This window comes from Miniopterus schreibersii (assembly GCF_964146895.1).
Source record: "Miniopterus schreibersii genome assembly, chromosome: 1".
Lineage (NCBI taxonomy): Eukaryota > Metazoa > Chordata > Mammalia > Chiroptera > Miniopteridae > Miniopterus > Miniopterus schreibersii.
Genome location: NC_138101.1, coordinates 70730007 through 70748955, shown reverse-complemented (window position 1 = coordinate 70748955; position 18949 = coordinate 70730007). Strand labels below are relative to the sequence as shown.

General features: G+C 40.1%; 1 protein-coding gene and 1 pseudogene across 5 annotated transcripts in view; one reads left to right on the top strand and one right to left on the bottom strand.

The window, feature by feature from the left end:
* The window catches only part of WDR37 (WD repeat domain 37), a 69745-nt gene that overhangs the window by 27407 nt on the left and 23389 nt on the right, over positions 1-18949 (bottom strand). For all 4 annotated transcript variants that reach the window (XM_081128602.1, XM_081128604.1, XM_081128601.1 and 1 more), the window contains exons 4-9: positions 11610-11705; positions 11205-11269; positions 7519-7654; positions 6174-6245; positions 4608-4652; positions 2149-2225 (exon numbers count right to left, since the gene is read on the bottom strand). In XM_081128602.1, the coding sequence (XP_080984728.1) occupies positions 2149-2225; positions 4608-4652; positions 6174-6245; positions 7519-7654; positions 11205-11269; positions 11610-11705 (491 nt within the window). The remainder of the gene's footprint in view (positions 1-2148; positions 2226-4607; positions 4653-6173; positions 6246-7518; positions 7655-11204; positions 11270-11609; positions 11706-18949) is intronic.
* LOC308562721 (F-actin-capping protein subunit alpha-1 pseudogene) lies at positions 13215-14600 on the top strand (annotated as a pseudogene). The gene is made up of 2 exons: positions 13215-13265; positions 13768-14600. The product of its transcript is annotated as an F-actin-capping protein subunit alpha-1 pseudogene (transcript).

Below are 18949 nucleotides of genomic sequence, written 5' to 3'. Positions count from 1 at the left end.
ATGGGAAAGGTACAGGAGCACAAAAGAACGGCCTGGAGCTCCCATGGAAAAAAACCCTCATTATCAGGATCCATGTTTGAAAGGTCAAACAGAGTCACAACATTTATAGAAATTATTTTAGCAAACTATACCAGGAATTGAAAAGTATTTAAAACACAAATGTAGTACACATCATAGTAAAAGATAATCATAAAATCTTTAACCCCCAAATTGAAAAAGGGCAGGAGGTAAAAGGATGAGAATTCTGTTTTTTGCCACTGTCTTAGAGACAAACAATCTATTTAACTTTAGTCATTTTTACTGCCACTGTTTGAACAGAAATGCCTAATAACTGCCAATTTCATACTAAGTACCTACTGAGAAGCAGTCATCCACAGAACCACAAGTCCCTGAATCACATGTTCTCATGTAGGAGGAGCCACTGGGAGCCCATACATAACTCATTTTGATGTTCACTTTCAAATGGAGAAAATTCACCCCACTAAGTTTAATTATTTAACATCATGCAACTAGCGTGAGACAGTGATCTAACAGGCAACCTAAAACTGTTTACACAATACTACTCAAATATTTCTTTATCTACATGGTAGAAGACAAATTAAAAGGAGAACACAATCTTAACAGACTAGAGGCCACACGGAATCATGCTTGGCAAAGTGCTGAAGCGGTTCTAGTCACACACTGTGATGAAGGCTCCTCTCTAATTCAGCCTGGGCTTCCCCCAGGTGCCCCATATCCTGAGGCAGCATTTCCAAGCATGAAAAGTCCCTGTGTCTAATGCAAGCAAAATCATATTGAATCAATTATTAAATACTAAATCAAAATTTAATATTTAATATTCTACATAAGCTATTAAGTGTTTTAAATGTAAGCACTATACATAATTTTCCCCTCTAACAAGACCTGTATTTTCTTATTTTGGGGGGGGGGGGAACCTCCACACAATGTTAACTCACTTTCTTACCTTTCTGGGCATTAATCCCACCCTTATGTCTGCCCTGTACTCAATCAGAACCTAATGCCTGTCTCGTGAAAGAATGAACCTGTTAAGTATGGCACATAATAGTCTGGTAATTCCACATGGGAAAAACCTGTGTTAAAATAAAGTATATAATACACTCAAAAAATGAGCTGCTAATAACCCATCTCCAAATAGAACAATGTTTAAAATGTTTAAGAAAAAGTAAAGGAATATTCAGGGGCACAAACATCAACACTAGAAGGTTATCATTATCCACCAACAATTATGGCCAAACGTAAACTGAAACCTCATGTTTACATTGACTGCATGACATCACTGAACTCCCACTGCCTGGTACCACTTCCACCTGCGTCAGCAGGGCAGGGAAAGGACTCACCACATGTGAGGACGAGAGAGCAAAAAACTATATCATTTCACTCAAAAGGACAATTAACATCTCTGAATGATTATAACTAGTATCCAATATTATGAGACAAAGAGTAACTGAAGGATTTATGGTTTCAATCTATTGATTCATTCTTCTTCTCGATATGCAAACTCTTGTTACCTACATTAAAGCTTTACCCACATGAAAATGTTATACATGCCACTGACTTTAGAAAGTTGTCTAAAATCAAATATGTAAGACATTATGAAATGCAACCTAATCATAACTTTAAAAGAAAGGTAAATGTTTAATATTTGTGGAATGGGAGGTTAAAGCAAGCACATGCATATATAAAGGTACTTTTTAGATGCTGCCCTGGTCTGCTCAGGTCACCAGAATGAAGCACCAAGACTGGGTGGCCAAGATCAAGGGGCAGCAGATATGGGTTCTGGAAAGGGCTTTCTTCTTGTTGTGCAGCTGGCCGCCTTCTCATTACGTCTTTACATGGCTTCTCCCAGAAGCATGCAGCGGGGAGATCTTTAGTGTGTCTTCCTGGAAAAGCACTCATCCTTTAGGATCAGGGCCCTACTCTATCACCCCATTTAACCTTCATTTCTTCCTTAGAGGCCCTATCTCCAAACACAGCCACAGTGGGGTTTATGGCTTCAACCTCTGAATGTTGCGGAGACACAAACATTCAGTCCATAGATATTACAGTCATCCTAAAAATGCAGACATTCAGAACCCGACCAACATACCCCAGGTCGCGTTTTCAGGGTTAAGTAAATGTGCTGCTTACACTAGTGTCAGCCACAGGCTGGGGTGTTGGCAGCTGAACGGCGTATCTCCAAATGTGAGCAGTCTGATCTCCAGAAGCTGAAGAGAGAAATTGGGGGAAATTACCCAAAGTGCACACCAAGTGTAAAAAGTGCCTTTTGTGAGGCTCTGAGCATCACCAGACATGTGTAACTTAGTGATCATTAGTAAGATGAATGTACTTCACTCAAGTAGCTATTTCTGAGACTGCATAATGCTATTAAGAATAGGGTAACTGTGCCCAGCCAGGTGTGGCTCAGTGGTTGAGCACTGACCTATGACCCTAGGAGATCAAGATTCGATTCCTGGTCAGGGTACATGGCAGGTTGTGGGCTTGATCCCCAGCAGGGGACATGCAGGAAGCAGCCAATCAATGACTCTCTCTCATCACTGATGTTTTTCTCTCTCTCTCCCCCTCTCCCTTCCTCTCTCTGAGATCAATAAAAACTTATTTTAAAAAATACAGTAAATGCACAAAATTAAGATAATTACTTATAAAAATGTTCCCCTTTTCATTTTAGGGTGGAATGCTGTGAAGGTTCAGAGAAAATTTACAAACAGATTTTATTCTCTAACTACCTAAACTAAGTAAACTGAAAGCCAATTACACCCTAACTTGTACCTATGATGGGTTCTGAGGTGTTTCAGAAAAGTGAGTAGCACACAAATGCACAGTCCCACCCACTTAATACTGATGGACTCACAATTTGCCAGGTACTCACAAGTATTAAGATCTCACTTTCACCAGCCAAGTCTGCAAGGTGATGCTTCGACTTGGAAATGGAAAGAGGGAGGGCAGCTGAAGGCCCAGAAAGGCTGCAGATGTGCCAAACAGTCATCTCCACTGACCCTCACAGGAGCACTGGTTGAATCCCACCTTGTCTTCATAGCTGCAGAGCTTACCCAAAGAAGTGGCCACATGCAAATTGTGGTACCTTTCTCAGGTGTCAAATGCATTTGCTGCGTGATTTGCCAATCTCTCTTCAAATCAGCATCATAACCACACCCCCATCTTGCGCTCCTCTCTCCAGCCCACTACTTTATCTATTTCAGTTTCCATCAGCTCTCTTCTAAGCTGTCTCTTGACTTCATCCTCTCCTTTCCAACCTCTTGCTGTCACTGGTCCCCCTCCACCTTCCCTCTTTCCAATCACACAATAAACGGTTGATTTAATTAAGTTTAAAGTCCTCACCTACCTAATTCCTCAAATGCTTTTTCAGGTATCAACTATCCACTATGGTCAGGCCTCTGACTCTCAAAATGACCTTGCACCGTATTCCACTCACATGTAAAAAGCACCCGGTTAGAACTACTTTTGTCCTTTATCCCAGGGTCAGCAAAACCATGCCCACAGGCCAAATCCAGGCAGCCACCCATTATGTAAATAATGTTTACCGAACTCAGCCATGGCCACTCATCTGTGCATGCCTCTCCTGCTTTCCCACTAACAAAGAGCTGAGTAATTGTGGCATAGACCCTATGGGCCTCAAAGATGAAAACATTTACTTCTGGTCCTTTATAGACAAAGCCTGCTGACCTCTGGTCCATCCAAACACTTATCCTTCAAAATTACTGTCAGTGTCCCCAAAACAGGGGTCTAAGGCTGCTGGATATTTTACAGGAAAACTTCTCAGTATAATAATGGTGTTTTTGCCCTAGCTGGTTTTGCTCAGTGCTTAGAGCATTGGTCGGTGGACTGAACGGTCCCAGGTTTGATTCCAGCCAAGGGCATGTACCTCGGTGGCAAGCTCAATCCCCTGCCCCAGTCAGGGCGTGTGCGGGAGGCAACCAATTGATATGTCTCTCTCACATCAATATTTCTCTCTCTCTCTCTCCCCCTCCCCTACTCTCTCTGTAAAGCGATGGAAAAAATATCCTCAGGTGAGGATAAATAAATAAAAATAATTTTTAAAAATGAAGGTGTTTTTAAAACCACTATATAAAATATGATAAACCCAAGCTACCACAGCTTAGGAGAATTACCTAGAACAGAATAAGAAAGGAGACTCTGCTGACTGCCATGACTTGGAACTACTTTTTTTCTCATTTCTGTATTTGAGGTGCACACCAAATTAGGAACTCGGCAGAAAAGATGGGTCTCCAAGAACTGAGTCTCAGTCTGCTGAGAAATGTCATGGTGCAAGCAGGGCAAGTGCACAACCATTAAATCCTTCAAAAAAGACTCCAAGGAGAACATAAATTGATGTTAATCTCACAATAAAAGTCAAGCTCATGTAATTCGCAATCCACTACTGGTTAAAAGAAGTACTACTTAATGTATTTATCTTTAATTATTTCTTACATAATTCATAAACATCTACTAAAAACCGTCTAACTTTTGTACAAGACATGGATAATCCTGATGCTACTGATAAGAGAATGATTATAGCTATTTTAAGATTATCAACAACTGTGTTCAATAAAGAAAATAAATCAACATACCAGTGAGAGCCAACTGCTCTGATGGGTGGAATTTTATAGAATTTACTGCAAAACAAAAACATTATACAAACAGGTTTAAAATAAAACATGATCAATATCTATTATAACAACAGCATGTATTGCAAAGTTAAATTTAAAAACTAAAAGAACTACAGTAGTTCAATGTTAGATCCTACCATTCAGTTAAACTGTGAGTAAATGTGTAAGTTACAGAGAACAGATACAATAAAAATACCCAATATCAGCTATCAAACTGCCAAAGTGCAAGACATGCAGAAAAGAATATTAATAACCCATTTCTTTTTATCCATAGAAAAGGCATTAGAGTTAAAGATAGTCCAGTGGGGGACACTGTACTGCCCACCCAGCTGGCCCTAGCCCATGCCCTGCTTCCCAGCTCTCAGAACCTTATCATCCGGTCACCCAAGGAAGCCAGCCTTCACACCCACACCTGAAAGGAGACTCGAGGCCCATACATGGAATATAAGGAAGTTTTACTAGCCTTTAACAAGTTCTCTTCTACAGTGAGATTCAGTTAGCTATGCCCTTAAAATTATATTTTTCTAAGGAACTGAAAAATGCAGAAGATGCTGTTTCACTGTTAACATTAGAGAACAGGTAACTGTGGGAGGAGCTGGTGAAATGAACTGTGATGCTTAAACCATCACCACACTCCTAACAGACAAACAGTATAAATGCTCCCAATTTCAGTTAGACCCACTGCTGGAGAGAAGGTGGAGCAGCTGCAACTCACCTTCATTACTAGTGGAATGGAAGCAAAGGGTGGAAGCACATGCCCCGGAGACTGGGGGCTATCTGCTCATGCTGACCACCATGTACTGGCCCACATGGAGACACGCACCACAAAGAATGACCACACATGTGAGAATCCTAGGCACCATGGGCGGGGACGAACAATGCATGTCAGCCCCCTCCGCCCTCACCTTCACTTCCTCACTCCAACAGAAGATAGGCTCACTTTCTTGACAGGCTGGTAGGTGGGGACACCCCTAACTCTAGAAGTGAAAGGCAGGCACCACCTAGAAATTTGTATACAAAGGTTCAGGGGTTGGCGGTGGCTGGTGAGGGGCAGTGAGACAGGGGGACACCTGACAGAACACTGGAGATGATGCATTCCAGATCAAAGGACCCACAAAGAAAGTGGGACAAGAGTGGGTGAAACTTGGTCAGAACACTTGGATAGGCAGGGTACACAGAAAGGATAAGGAAGAGCTGCTGCATCTACTACGGCACTAATGGCAGGCAAGGACCTGGGACAGACAATGGCCTGCAATGGGCCCAAATATGGGAAAGTGAATCTCTAGAGTAAATACGTAGTTTTTGATAAATAACACATGTATTTCGGTTTCAAAACTATCTACATATGCCTTTCTGTGCAACACTAAATAAAACATAGATAACTCCTATCTGACGTTTAGGGAGCTGAGAGAAGTCCATACTTAGAGGCATGGTGTCTGTCTGTATGTCTATGAGAATGCCCCACTGTCCTTGACACTGACTCAGCAAACCTCCCGTCTCGAGACCTACCGATGTCATATCACTCACCTGACCCCACATGGCCAGTGTACTTGACGAGGCACCTCCCTGTCTCAATGCTCCACAGCAATGCTGTGTGATCTGCAAATTGAAACAAATAAGAGAAACTGAGCCATCATCAGCTACATGGCCTTTTTAATAAGAGTAATACAAATATTCTGAAAATGAGAAGTTACATTAATGCTACTATCTCTTGCAACTCTGATTATACTATTCTGTAATTCAACTGATCAAAGAAAACACTTCTAAAAAGATACAAAAAGCTTTTTTGTCTGGGATCATTTATAGGCAAGTGGAAAAACCAGGGTCCTGAGTTCCTGGTTCACTGTTACAGTGACTGCACCCCACTAGGGACTTAAATACAGAGTTCATTTACATCCTGGGTTCATTTTTCTGGTGAAATATTAAAACTTTTCAGAACATACGATATTCAAATGCAAATAGCATTTAAATACAGTTCTAAATTATTTGAGATTTAAGAAGTATTCCTTTGGACCTTTCCACTTATGGTCATAACAAAAAGATAAAAAGTAGACTTAACAGGAAAATCAAAAAAATAAATCACCCAAATGAGATTTCAGAAAAGAACCTTTTTATTCTTCTTTATTAGTTGTAGTTTCCATAAAAAGAATCTGGGATGATCATGTACTAACAGAGTTTTAAACAAGAGAAAAAACTTCCTTCATTATTCTAACTAGTTTTACATTTTCTATTTCCACTTGAAAAGACAGATTCTAGTAACTTTTCACAGCTGGAAAAGTCATTTCCAACAAGTGGGCACCATTTTAATTTTAGCAATTTTTATCTGAAGGGGTATTAATTAGTTTTCAAAAAATGCCTTTTCTTTAGTGAGAAGACGGGTCTCGATAACGCCCACCCTGTGAGTCCCACAGGCAAACTCAGGGCAGCAGCAGCCCCACTCCCCTAAATCCTGGGGCAGCAGGCCCCTTCAGAGATCACAAAGCACTTCCCTCAGCCACACCTCACAAATAGAAAAATGTGAAATGTACTTTCAAAAGCAGATATACAGTTAGCTGTGAATAAGAAAGCTAACCAAAAAATACCTAATATAATTGAAAGACATTCCATCCTATGCTGCCTCAAACAGTGATTCCTTAACACAGTTGTCTGTATCTCATGAGACAGACGTGGCACCACACCCACAGGCTGAGGAAGGCAGGACAGGGGCATCAGAACTAAGCAGTAAGTCAAGGCTGAGAGCTTTGTTTGAATAACTGCTTGATCACATGTCTGCTCCCAGGGTCACTCTGCTACCAACATCCGAAGTTCATTCATTCACACCAGCTGTCGTGCAGTCATGCGTGACAAGCAGGGAGGCTGGCTCTAGACTCACCAGCAGATGCCGTCCCCAGCACCACAGGCTGTGTTCTCGCCACACTGACATCCCAGATGCCATCCCTGTGGCCGATGTACTCCTTTACAAGCTGGCACACAGCCCTTGATGTGGTGGCCTTAAAGCTGGAGACAATCTAAAATTGTGACAGGAAGGAATATTATAGATGATTTACTGAGCAAGTTTAAAAAGGATGTCTTGAAAACGCATAAATCATTGAACAGAATATTTAAAACATTAAAGAAACACAATGTAAGTGTAAACAGTGGAACTCATCCAGCTGGATATCACAAATAAGCAATGAAGTCCTTACAAAGGCCCCAGAAGACCCTCCCAAGTCCCCCACTTCCAATAAACATGTTCTATGATGGAAGAAAAGCCTATTTATGTGTTGCAAGTCATTCTTCCGAAAATCCAAATCATCAGACAAAATTTCCAAATTCTGGAAGATATACCCCAAACCCTTAACACTAATTACTTTTATTTTTGGGGACTTTTATTGTTTTTGTTTTCGATGGCTGATACCAACCACGTTATTAAGAGGAAAACAGCCCAAAGTGGGGAAAAACCAAAAGATGACCCTCTGAACAGGTGAGATCTTCCCAGCATTGCCTGGTGAACAGTAGCTCAATGATTACACCACACCAGGAGGAGATACAGGCAAGTGATAGCAGCCCAAGTGGGAGCAGCACACAGTCTAATGGGGACAGACCCGAGCACCACACAGGTGGCATTATCTAGAATGACCCATGCAGCAAACTCTTCCTTTCCTTATGAGGAAAGGTAGAAAGTGTGTGAGGAAAACACCAATTCAACACATAGAACTCTTCAGAGTTTGACTTTTAAACTATTCTCAGATGCAAGAACGGCTTTTCAGCTTTGAAGTAAACCAGAATAATGCAGACTAACCAGAAGACTAAAACTGTAAAATCAAAGCGGGGGGGGGGGGGGGGAGAAATGGTGGTGTCATACAGCTGTTTTAAACTCTGATTTAGCAAAGCCCTAAAACACTGTCTCAGTCTATTCTCAGTGGAAACACAATCCACTGCTGCATCAGCTAGGGTGTGAGTACCAAGTTATTCCTAACGCAGCGGGAGACTAAACAAATGCATTAGGAGACCCACTCTCACCAGCACTGCGGACAGGTTCTGTCTGATTTGGCTTAAATAGACATGGAATTACAAAAGGATCAGGTCAGCCTCAAACCCATCACCACCGCAGTCGTCTTCTTGAAAGTTCATACCCTAGTCAACCTAGTAGGACTGTCTCTCCACCTGGAAACATGCTTTTGCTGCATAGGTGCCATTCATGTGTTAAATAATGTAACATTTTAAAAGGGATGAGTTAAAAAACATGCACAGCCTCCCCCCACAATAAGTGGTATCAAATTTAATTTTCCAAGTCTGCCATTTCTCACAGACCGTATGATTATGAAAAATGAACTACTGGAGCCACATCCATCACTGACCCCATAGGAACAGTAAGGAGCGAGGAGCTCTGACTCACGAAAACCATGTTTCTGGTGGAATTCTGGAAGAGGTAATAGGCAGTTCATGAACACTAACACATCGCTCCATGTGCTGGTTCCTAATGCCCATTAAATGGTGGCCACCTCTTAACTCTCTTTGTTCTTAAAAGTGTTGACTTAGCCACAATTGCAAGAAGGCTCCATAAAAGACTGAACTACTCAGAGGGAACATTCATGACAGAAAAGCAGCAGAATGAAGCAACACCTGTCATCCTAACTATCATTTTAACTGAGATAGAATCTACACCACTTTAACAAAATCCGATGTGTGAACGTTTTCACAAGTTTCTTTCAAGTGGTTTGCCAGTTAGACTGTCAAGCCTGCCTGCCTCCCTCCCACAAAGCATTAGAGATGGTCATCAGCCACCCAAGAAACCTCTCCTGGTTTGCTCATTGAACTTCGGTTTTCTGCTAAGTCACTAACCATGCAACCTACCTACCTGCTGAGTCAGAAGGAGGGAAGTAATAAACCCAGACTACAGTATCCATCTTCTGCACCATACTAGTTCTACTACCCAGAACATGCATGGCACCAATTAGAATACATTCTGATATCAGATCATTTCTCCCATTTTCAAATGTCACATATTTTCATTGCTATTCTTTAAGATGGGTACACATACACTGTGCACAATGCTATAAAGATCATTACTCAAGTGCTTCTCATAAATTCAGATTAATTTCTAGTATCCACCATGACTGGACTTTAAATATCTCTAATATATTGTTTTAAAGCAAATTGTTATTGTACACACCCTTACCTTTGCTTCAGTCTTATTTTTCACTACTCACGGTAAGGGATAATTTTATATAATCCTTTATTCCTCTACTTCAGAAATTATCAGAAAGTTTTGGCATCCTAAGACCTTACTTTATTTACATAACCTAGAATCACTAAATAAATATAATTCAAGGTAATATAACAAGAAGTGAGAAAGAACATAACCTCACTGCATTTGAAAAAAGTTTAACGTTAATTTATTTAAAACTTCTAAAGTTTTAATTAAGTGTAAGCTAGATAATACATTAAAAAATTTTAACCCGGCCGGGCATGGCTCAGCGGTTAAGCATCGACCTAGGATCCAAGAGATCAGGATCCAGGAGACTACAGTTCGATTCCCGGTCAGGGCACATGCCTGGGCTGCGGGCTTGATCCCCATTCGGGGGCGCAGGAGGCAGCCAATCAATGACTCTCTCATCATTGATGTTTCTATCTCTCTCTCCCTCCTCTCCTTTCTCTCTCTGAAATCAATAAAGATATTTTTTTAAAAATAAAAAATTTTAGGCACTTACATTCCCTGAGTTATCAAAAAAAACAAAACCAAAAAAAAACCCACAAGAAAATGTTGCCAATACTCAGATTTTTTTAACTAAGAATTACCTAAAACCAAATCTGCTACGTTAATTGCAGTTAATCCCATTTTGGGTGTCATGGGAAATAACTTTAAGCTCAAGGAACAAACTGGAAAAACAGAAAGCTAACAGTAACTATTTATGCCTTCATAGCAGACTCACCACAAACAAACTTTGCCTCAGGTTTAGAAGAGGAATGTACATTTATTAAGGTTAGGTAATTAATTTCCCTTTTGTATATTCAAAATACTCCAAAGTAGAAGTGCATACAAAATTACCTCAAAATATTACTTCACGATGGTAATTCCTTGTAGATAATTTCCAAATAATTAAATCCTGCCACTCTAAGAAGGTCAGAACAAGGTAGTTTAAGAAAAAGCAAAATACTACAAAAAAATGCCTTAGAGACAGATCTTCATTTTCTGATCATATTTGGAAAATTAGAGGTGAACTAAAATATAACTATAGTTCATAATGCAATTTTCATTGCTTTATACCCACTTATTAGCTTTCTCCAAATTCAGAGTTTCTATATCAAACCAAATAATAATAAAAAATGTATTTTTCCTCAAAAAAGACATATATACTGATGCACAAAGTATTCATCTCAACAAATATTAGTACTAGGTGTCTGTACACTGTGGCCATTTAACAAATCTATGATATTCGTTCTAAAAATTGATTTACCACCAGACGTTTATCTTTTTCTATCACACATTTCTAATTGAAAAATATGCAACTTAGAGTACACATGTGCCCACCTTAAGTATGACATGGCCGGCACACGAGCCAGCACCTTTCATACCTTGCTGGTGGAGGCCTTGTAAGTGGTCTTCAGCTTCTGAGAAAGCTGGCTGGTACTGTGACTGGCTGCCGAGACAGAGAACCGACAATCAATACAGCCATACAACCAAGGAGCCACAAACTTTCAGAGTGCGGACATACTATAGACATTAATGCGACTGTCCATTTCACATGGGAAGACAGTGCAACTGGGAGGGTTTGTCTATCCATGCAGTCATGAGGGCAATGGCAGGGCTGGAACAGAAGCCTGGGCTTCTGGGCAATTCCTTCTTCTCTCTATGCCCACACCTAAATTATGGATTCAAGTAATGCTGACCACAAAAATCAATGAATCATTCCCTGCATTAACTTCCAAATTCCTTCCACATATAGTCTGCAGGGTATCCTTCACAAGCATCCCCCTTACCTTTAGTTTTCAGTTGGCCCTTACTCAGCTCTGCCCCATCGAGCACTTGTCCTTCAGCAGCTAAACGCTCATTAAGAGTCTCAATTTCTCTACGCACTGGAAATAAAAAATTTTCAAAAAGGTAAAATATGTATTTTATGTTTAAATATACCAACCACTTCCAAAATTAGAGAACATAAAAATGTTATATATTGGTATTGTCTAAACAAAGACATGAATAACATCCTATAAACAAAATCACACAGTTTATAGAGGTCTCAAAAAACTCATAATGCCATTCCAAAAATAGAAACTCCAATGCTTTCCCTAAATGGGGAAGACATGATCCTACCAGGGTTCTCATCAAGCAGAGCTCTTGGGTTTCAATATAGTTCCTTTCCTTTGTATTTTATTCTATATATTTAAAAACATTATCCTGATACTATCCAAAACTCAATGCAGTATTTGCAGTCTTGCTAAGAACACTGAAATCAAGGGCGGGGGGGGGAAACATAACCATCGTTGCATGGCACCATAGAGCACCAAGTGAGGAACATACATAAGGAAAATTAAAAACTGAAGTTATGAAAAATAAGTATTAGAGGCATATGGGAACAGAAGAGAAGAATAAAGAAGGACACCAGCTATAAAAAGAATGAGCAGAGAACTGAGAGGAGGAAGTGGACACAGCTCTGCTTTGAACAGATGCTATTATGCCACTGTTATCCACCCTGTAGGGATGAGAAAAGAGGCCATCGGGGGAAGGGACTCACCCAAGGACACAACCTACTAGAGCCATGCAGCTGGAGCCCACCTGGCTACAGACCCACCCAGCACTAAGGCTATGTGCCTGCCACACTGCCTCCCAGGCCTGGACAATACCTGTTCAGACTAGTATGAGGCCAAGTGCTTAGATGAAAGTACAAATGAGATCAGCTGGAAAGAAGGTCGAGCGCAGTAAGCTCTGAACAGATCCAGTCTAAGCAATTTCGACTCCATCTCGTAGGCAACAGGAAGCCACTAAACCTCCAGCATTAGTCATCTGTAATCCTACAGTTTTTCTTGAACAAACTACACAAACTTATAAAACATAAGGCCTTAGATCACAATGAAACAACAATACTTGGGCCTATACAACTCTGATACTTAAAACAAAAAATGTTTAAAATCAGATGCAGTACATGGTACCTAATTTTTATTTTATAAAATGTTGGAATAATTTCTCCCTCTGTAAATTTTCAAGATGGACTTACAAGGAAAATCCAGTATCAAAACATTAAATTCTCCAATAGCCAAGTTTAAATGACACAGGACTACACTCTCTTCACTATTGATCCAACCATACCACTTAGTTCTAGAGTGAAAATATTTTAATAATGCAAAAGTTGTTTATTAGTATTTAATTTTGGAATCAACTTATAAGGGATGAAAGACCAGATTATGGTTAAAAATTTTATAAACACAAACCCTGTAAAAAAACAAAAACTGGAAAGTAATGGAGCAGTGAGGGGTAAAGACATGTCATTTCCTAATATTCTGCAAAGTATGACTGCATGTAACCTAAAGTTGACGGAGCAAAAACAGATTGTTTATAAAAATAATCACTAGAAGAACTAAAAGCAAAAAATGCAAATGTTTTCCTTTGCAGAGTGGGATGGGTCAACAGGTGGAGTAATGGTAGGTATCTTTACTTTTTATACTACTTAATTCTTTACGGCAGCAATTTTCAACCGGTGTGCTATGGCAAGCACACTGGTGTGCCCCACAAGAATTTTTAAGACATGCCATACCTGACTATTTAGTTAGGGGCACTGACCTCATTTCCCTTAGATTGTCAAATAAAAAAATAACAACAGCCAACACAACAGCCGTCCAGTATGAATGAATCAAAATTGTACCTATATTTTTGTCAGACGGTCAAAATATATTTTTTTTGGTGTGCCGCAAAATTTTAATTAGTGTGTGCCAGGATATGAAAAAGATTGAAAATCACTGCTTTAAGGAAATGAAGGCATTGCTTCTAAAATAAGGCTTTTTGTAATTTTTTTTTCAATTAGAGTTTATGTTCAATATTCTTTGGTATTAGTTTCAGGTGAATAAATTTTTTTTTTTAAACTAAAGACAAGATGGTCAATTTCAAGGGTCAATGGTTAAAAATTTTATAAACACAAAAGTATAGAATGAGAAAGTATGCATAGCTGCTAAATTCATCACTCATCCCCAGGAGAATTTAATGAAGTATTCAGTAATGTCCGGTTACTACTTAATGACACTCTCCTCAGAGAAGCGGCAGCACATGCATTTATTTGCTTAGTATAACATGGATCAGTTCATGCCTGTGAAGATAGAGGATATGAAGATCAGGTCTTTAATTACAGAACACAGTGACCTGGGTTATAGTAGATTTTTCAATCCAAGAAACAAGATTTCCTTTAAGTTTGATCACTTACAGAAAGAAGCAAATGACCTCCAGCCAGAGGAAATAGATGGAGGTCTGAAGTCTTGGAGAGAATCCTGTGACTGTGCTTCAAGGGCCCATGTGAAAGATCATTATTCCTATGGCTTCTGCACTGATTATGCTAAAGCTAGAGATAGGGAGCAGACTATTATTGCATGTATTGAAAGCCACCAGTTTCAGCCTAAAAATTTCTGGAATGGTCATCGAAGATCAGAATGAAAGTTCACCATCACACTACCTACAGCTGAAGTGGCTGGAGTACTTAAGATTCAGGTTCACTATTATGAAGACAGCAATGTTCAATTGGTTAGTCATAAACATGTACAGGATTCAGTAACTGCTTCAAATGAAGACGAAACTGCCAAGGAGTTTATTAAAATCATAGAGCATGCAGAAAATGAGTATCAGACAGCATTAGTGAAAACTATCAAACAATGTCAGACACCACATTCAAGGCCCTATGCCGGCACCTTCTAGTTACCCACACCAAAATGGACTGGAAAAAGATACTCAGCTACAAGATTGGCAAGAAATGTAGAATGCTTGAAGGCTGAACGTAAGATTCTTCAGTATATGGAAAGAAAGGTTTCAACATATGGTCATATTATAAATAAGTGACTTATAAACAAGAGTGATATTTTGGTAGGGCTTTCAAAGTTAACAGGTTTTCTAGCCTCCTGGAATACTATTAAACATACAGCACCATCTTGATACTTAAGTGTCCTCTGCCTTGTAATTTTCTATACCTACTTGTAAATTTTTTTTAATTCTGCCACATTTAGTGAGAAAAATCTATTCTGGAGTCATTTTACTGCTTAGAGAATTTTCCTAGCCATGAAGTCCTGTTACTGATATGGGCAGGAAATATGTTCATGCTTTTCTACTCCTGTCCTTTAAAATACTACTGCTATATACTGATCCACCACAGCTAACGACGCTATGTTACCAATTCTAATCATTTGAAGACACATTCACATTTCTCCCTCCAACTGCTTTGACCATCACTTACAGCACTTGCATAACTACAGTTTTCAAAAGTTTGCATTGAGGCTATTCAGGTCCTTATGTTGGGCAAAGGAAGTTTTATGAAAATCCCATTGTAGACAGCTTCTCTGGGGAAGTTGTTTTTAAATCCAAAGACTTGAACCACATGCCTTGCCCATGACCACGTTTACTTTTTTCCCCTTTCCCTCACTGTCTCTTTCCCACCTTGTACCATTACAGTTCTAGACATCTGCATTTTTAGCAGAGTTTTACCCATTTATTACTATTTTTTTAATATTCAAGAACTTCTGACATACAAGGGATACAGCAGAGTATCAGACTTGAAAAATGTGGATGTTAAAGAAAAAATAGATATCTTGTGCTTTAATACATTGTGGCAGGACTGTACTAGAAGCAAATGAATCAAACAACTATGTAAATCAGTAATAAAACCTAAAAATGAACCAAAGTGAAAAGGATAACTTCCAGGCAGTATCTTTCTATTGCAACATATTATTAAGGGAATATTAGTGATTTGTTCTAAGTAGACTGTAAAACTTGTTTCCAATTACTTTTCCGCAGTCCTGCCTGCCAAGAACTTAAATTTAACTGTGATACAGCAACCCTTCCCAGGTGTACTGACAGGTCTATGTGAGATCTCACAATACACAGGAGACACAGATATGACAAATGAAATGGTGGACTCATTTACATTGTTTACACTTCTATGACCAGTCCTTAGGGAAGGTCAGTTTTTTAAAAACCAAATATTGTTTCCTACCTATCTCCATATACATATCAAAAAGGGTGTTTGTGCACCGGGCAGTGTGGCTAAGTTGGCTGGGAGTCTTCCATGCACCAGGAGGTTGCCAGTTTGATTCCCAGTCAAGGGCACATGTCCAGAGTTGTGGGCTCAACCGCCAGTAGGGGGCATGCAAGAGGCAGCTTATCAATGTTGCACTCTCACATAGAAGTTTTTCTCCCTCTCTCTCTAAAAATAAATCAATTAACTACTGTTTAAAAAAGAAAGGTTTGTGCTTCAGTTTTGTTTTTGCTCAGTAATACAGTCAAGCAAGAGTTTGTTTCCAAGTGACCCGCTGAGCTGTGTAAGCATTTTTACTTCAAATAAAATATATTTAGGAGATTCCAAGACGGCGACACATTAAGTGGAAGCTACAATGACATTCTCCCAGGACCAAACTGGAATTACAACTAAAATATAGAAACAACATCCTGAATAACCAACTGAAGAATAGCTGGAGAGCACCCTCATAACCAAGGACAAAAAGTGGAGACCACATACAGACTGGTAGGAAGTATGGAGGTGTGAGAGGGCTGGCTAGGCTCCCACAGACAGCAGCTGAAGTTCCAGAGGGATATCTCAGCTGCAGAGGGTTCCCACTGAGAACTCTAGGGTCAAAACCCTAAGCTGGGCTCCCCTGTCCAGAGCACCAGAACAGAGGAAGGTGCCCACATAACATCTGGCTGTGAAAAGCAGCAGGGTGTCTGTCTGCCAGGGAGAGGTGGCTGGAAATGCAGGCACCTTCTTAAATGGTCAACATACAAACTTTTGTGTGCAGACACTCACCTTGGGCTCAGGGAGAGAGAGGGCAGAGTGGACTATAACTGTGTGAGGAGAATCCAGGATTGGTAGCTCTGGGAATAGAGCTCAGAGGAAAGCCACCTGGTTTTCTGTTCTGAGTCATTCCCCCATACTGCAGAGGACGTTTTTCTCAGGCAGACCTTTACCAGCCAGGCAGCTTTTGCCTGGGGTTAAGCAATTGCCCACCGCATGAAAAACCTCTCCCCCCACCCTGTGGAGTTTATGCCTTGCTGTGGTCTACAGCCTGAGGCTCATTAAGAGACTGAGAATAACAATCAGCCTGCAGGCACAGATGGATCTCTGGGTGCTTTGAATCTCTGCCTGATCTACTTCTGAACCCGGGGCTAGGAAAAGGACACCTTGGTCCTTTCCAAACACACCCGGCCGAGCAGAGGGAGCCACAAGCTGTGGATTGTTGAGAGCCCCAAACAGGGTACTCAGGGTCAGTCACAAACAGCATCTGACACTGGCCTGCACTAGAGACCCTGAAAAAAGACTGGAAGTTGTAGCAAACCTACCTAATATATAGAAACGAACCCAAACAGGCAGCTAAAAAGACAAGCCACAAACGGAAAAACAAGAGAATTCTCCAGAAGAAGAGCTAAATGAGATAGGGATAAGCAAATTATCAGATATAGCATTCAGAGTAATGATTATAAAGATGCTCAACAGCATGAGAAAAGATATAGAAACTATGAAAAATGACCAGTCTGAAATGAAGAATGACATAGCAGAAATAAATAATACATTGGGCCCGGCCGGGCGTGGCTCAGCGGTTGAGCGTCGACCTGGGATCTAGGCAATCGGGGTTCGATTCCCGGTCAGGGCACATGCCCGGGTTGCGGGCTCAATCAGTGACTCTCTCATCATTGATGTTTCTATCTCTCTCTCTCTCCCTCTCCTTTCCTCTCCCTGAAATCAATAAAGATATATTTAAAAAATAATAATAATAATAATAATACATTGGAAGGAATAAACAGCAGATTAGAGGAAGCTGAGAATGGGATCAGCGAATTAGAAGACAGCGCAGCAAAAAAACCAAAAAACAAAAATAAAAAACTACTCAATCAGAGAGCCAAAAAGAAAAACAAATTAAAAAACAGGAGAGTTTAAGGAAGCTATGGGACAACATGAAAGATAACAGCATGAAGCACAGCACCTGTCAGAATGGCTACCATCAACAAATCAACAAATGACAAGTGCTGGAAAGGATGTGAAGAAAAGGGAACCCTAGTACACTGCTGGTGGGAATGCAGACTGGTGCAGCCACTATGAAAAAGAGTTATGGAATTTCCTCAAAAAATTAAATACAGAACTGCCATCTGACTCAGTGATCCCACTTCTAAGAATATATCCCAAGAATCTCGAAATACCAATCAGAAAGAATTTATGCACCCCCATGTTCATAGCAGCACAGTTTACAATAGCTAAGATCTGGAAACAGCCCAAGTGCCTGCCCATCAGTAGATGAGTGGATAAAAAGCTGTGGTATATTTACACCACAGAATACTACGCAGCTGTAAAAAAGGATCTCTTACCCTTTGAGACAGCATGGACAGACCTAGAGAGTATTATGCTAAGCAAAATAAGCCAAAGTCAAGTATCACATGATCTCACTCATATGTAGAATCTAATGAACAAAATAAACCAATGAACGAAATAGATCCAGAGACATAGGAGCATGGAACAGACTGACGAATCTCAGAGGGACGCCAGGGGTGGGGGGCAGAGAATAACCAAAGAACTTATATGCATACATGCATAACTCATGGACACTCAATCGTGTGGTGAAGGCCTGTGGGAAGTGGGAGTATGGGGTGGAGGGGGTCAATCAGTAAAAACAAAAAAAAAGGACATATGTAATATTTTCAACAATAAAAATAAATTTTTTTAAATAAAAAAATTAATTTGTATTGTAAAAAAAACTAAAGACAAGCTAATTAAAAATTCTTTTGATTTACCTTTAGCAAGTCAAACAGATAATACATTTTAGGAAATCCTCAAAGCATATTTTAAAGATTCTTACCATGAATCAATGTTTTCGTAATTTACAGTATACTTTATGTAAGATGCATTTATTTTTTGTAAAATCATAATTCGGATCAGCAGGTGTGGTCAGTATAATACTGCCTACCCCAAAGACAAGCTGTGAACATGTCACCTCGTGGCAAAAGGGCCCTGCAAGTGGGACTAAGGTGAAGAACCACTGATGGGGAGATCAGCCTGCATGACTTAGGAGGCCCATCCTTCCCACACACCCTTAGGAATTAGTCAGAGATGCACTAGGAGGATTCCACTGCCGCTGACAGAAAAGAA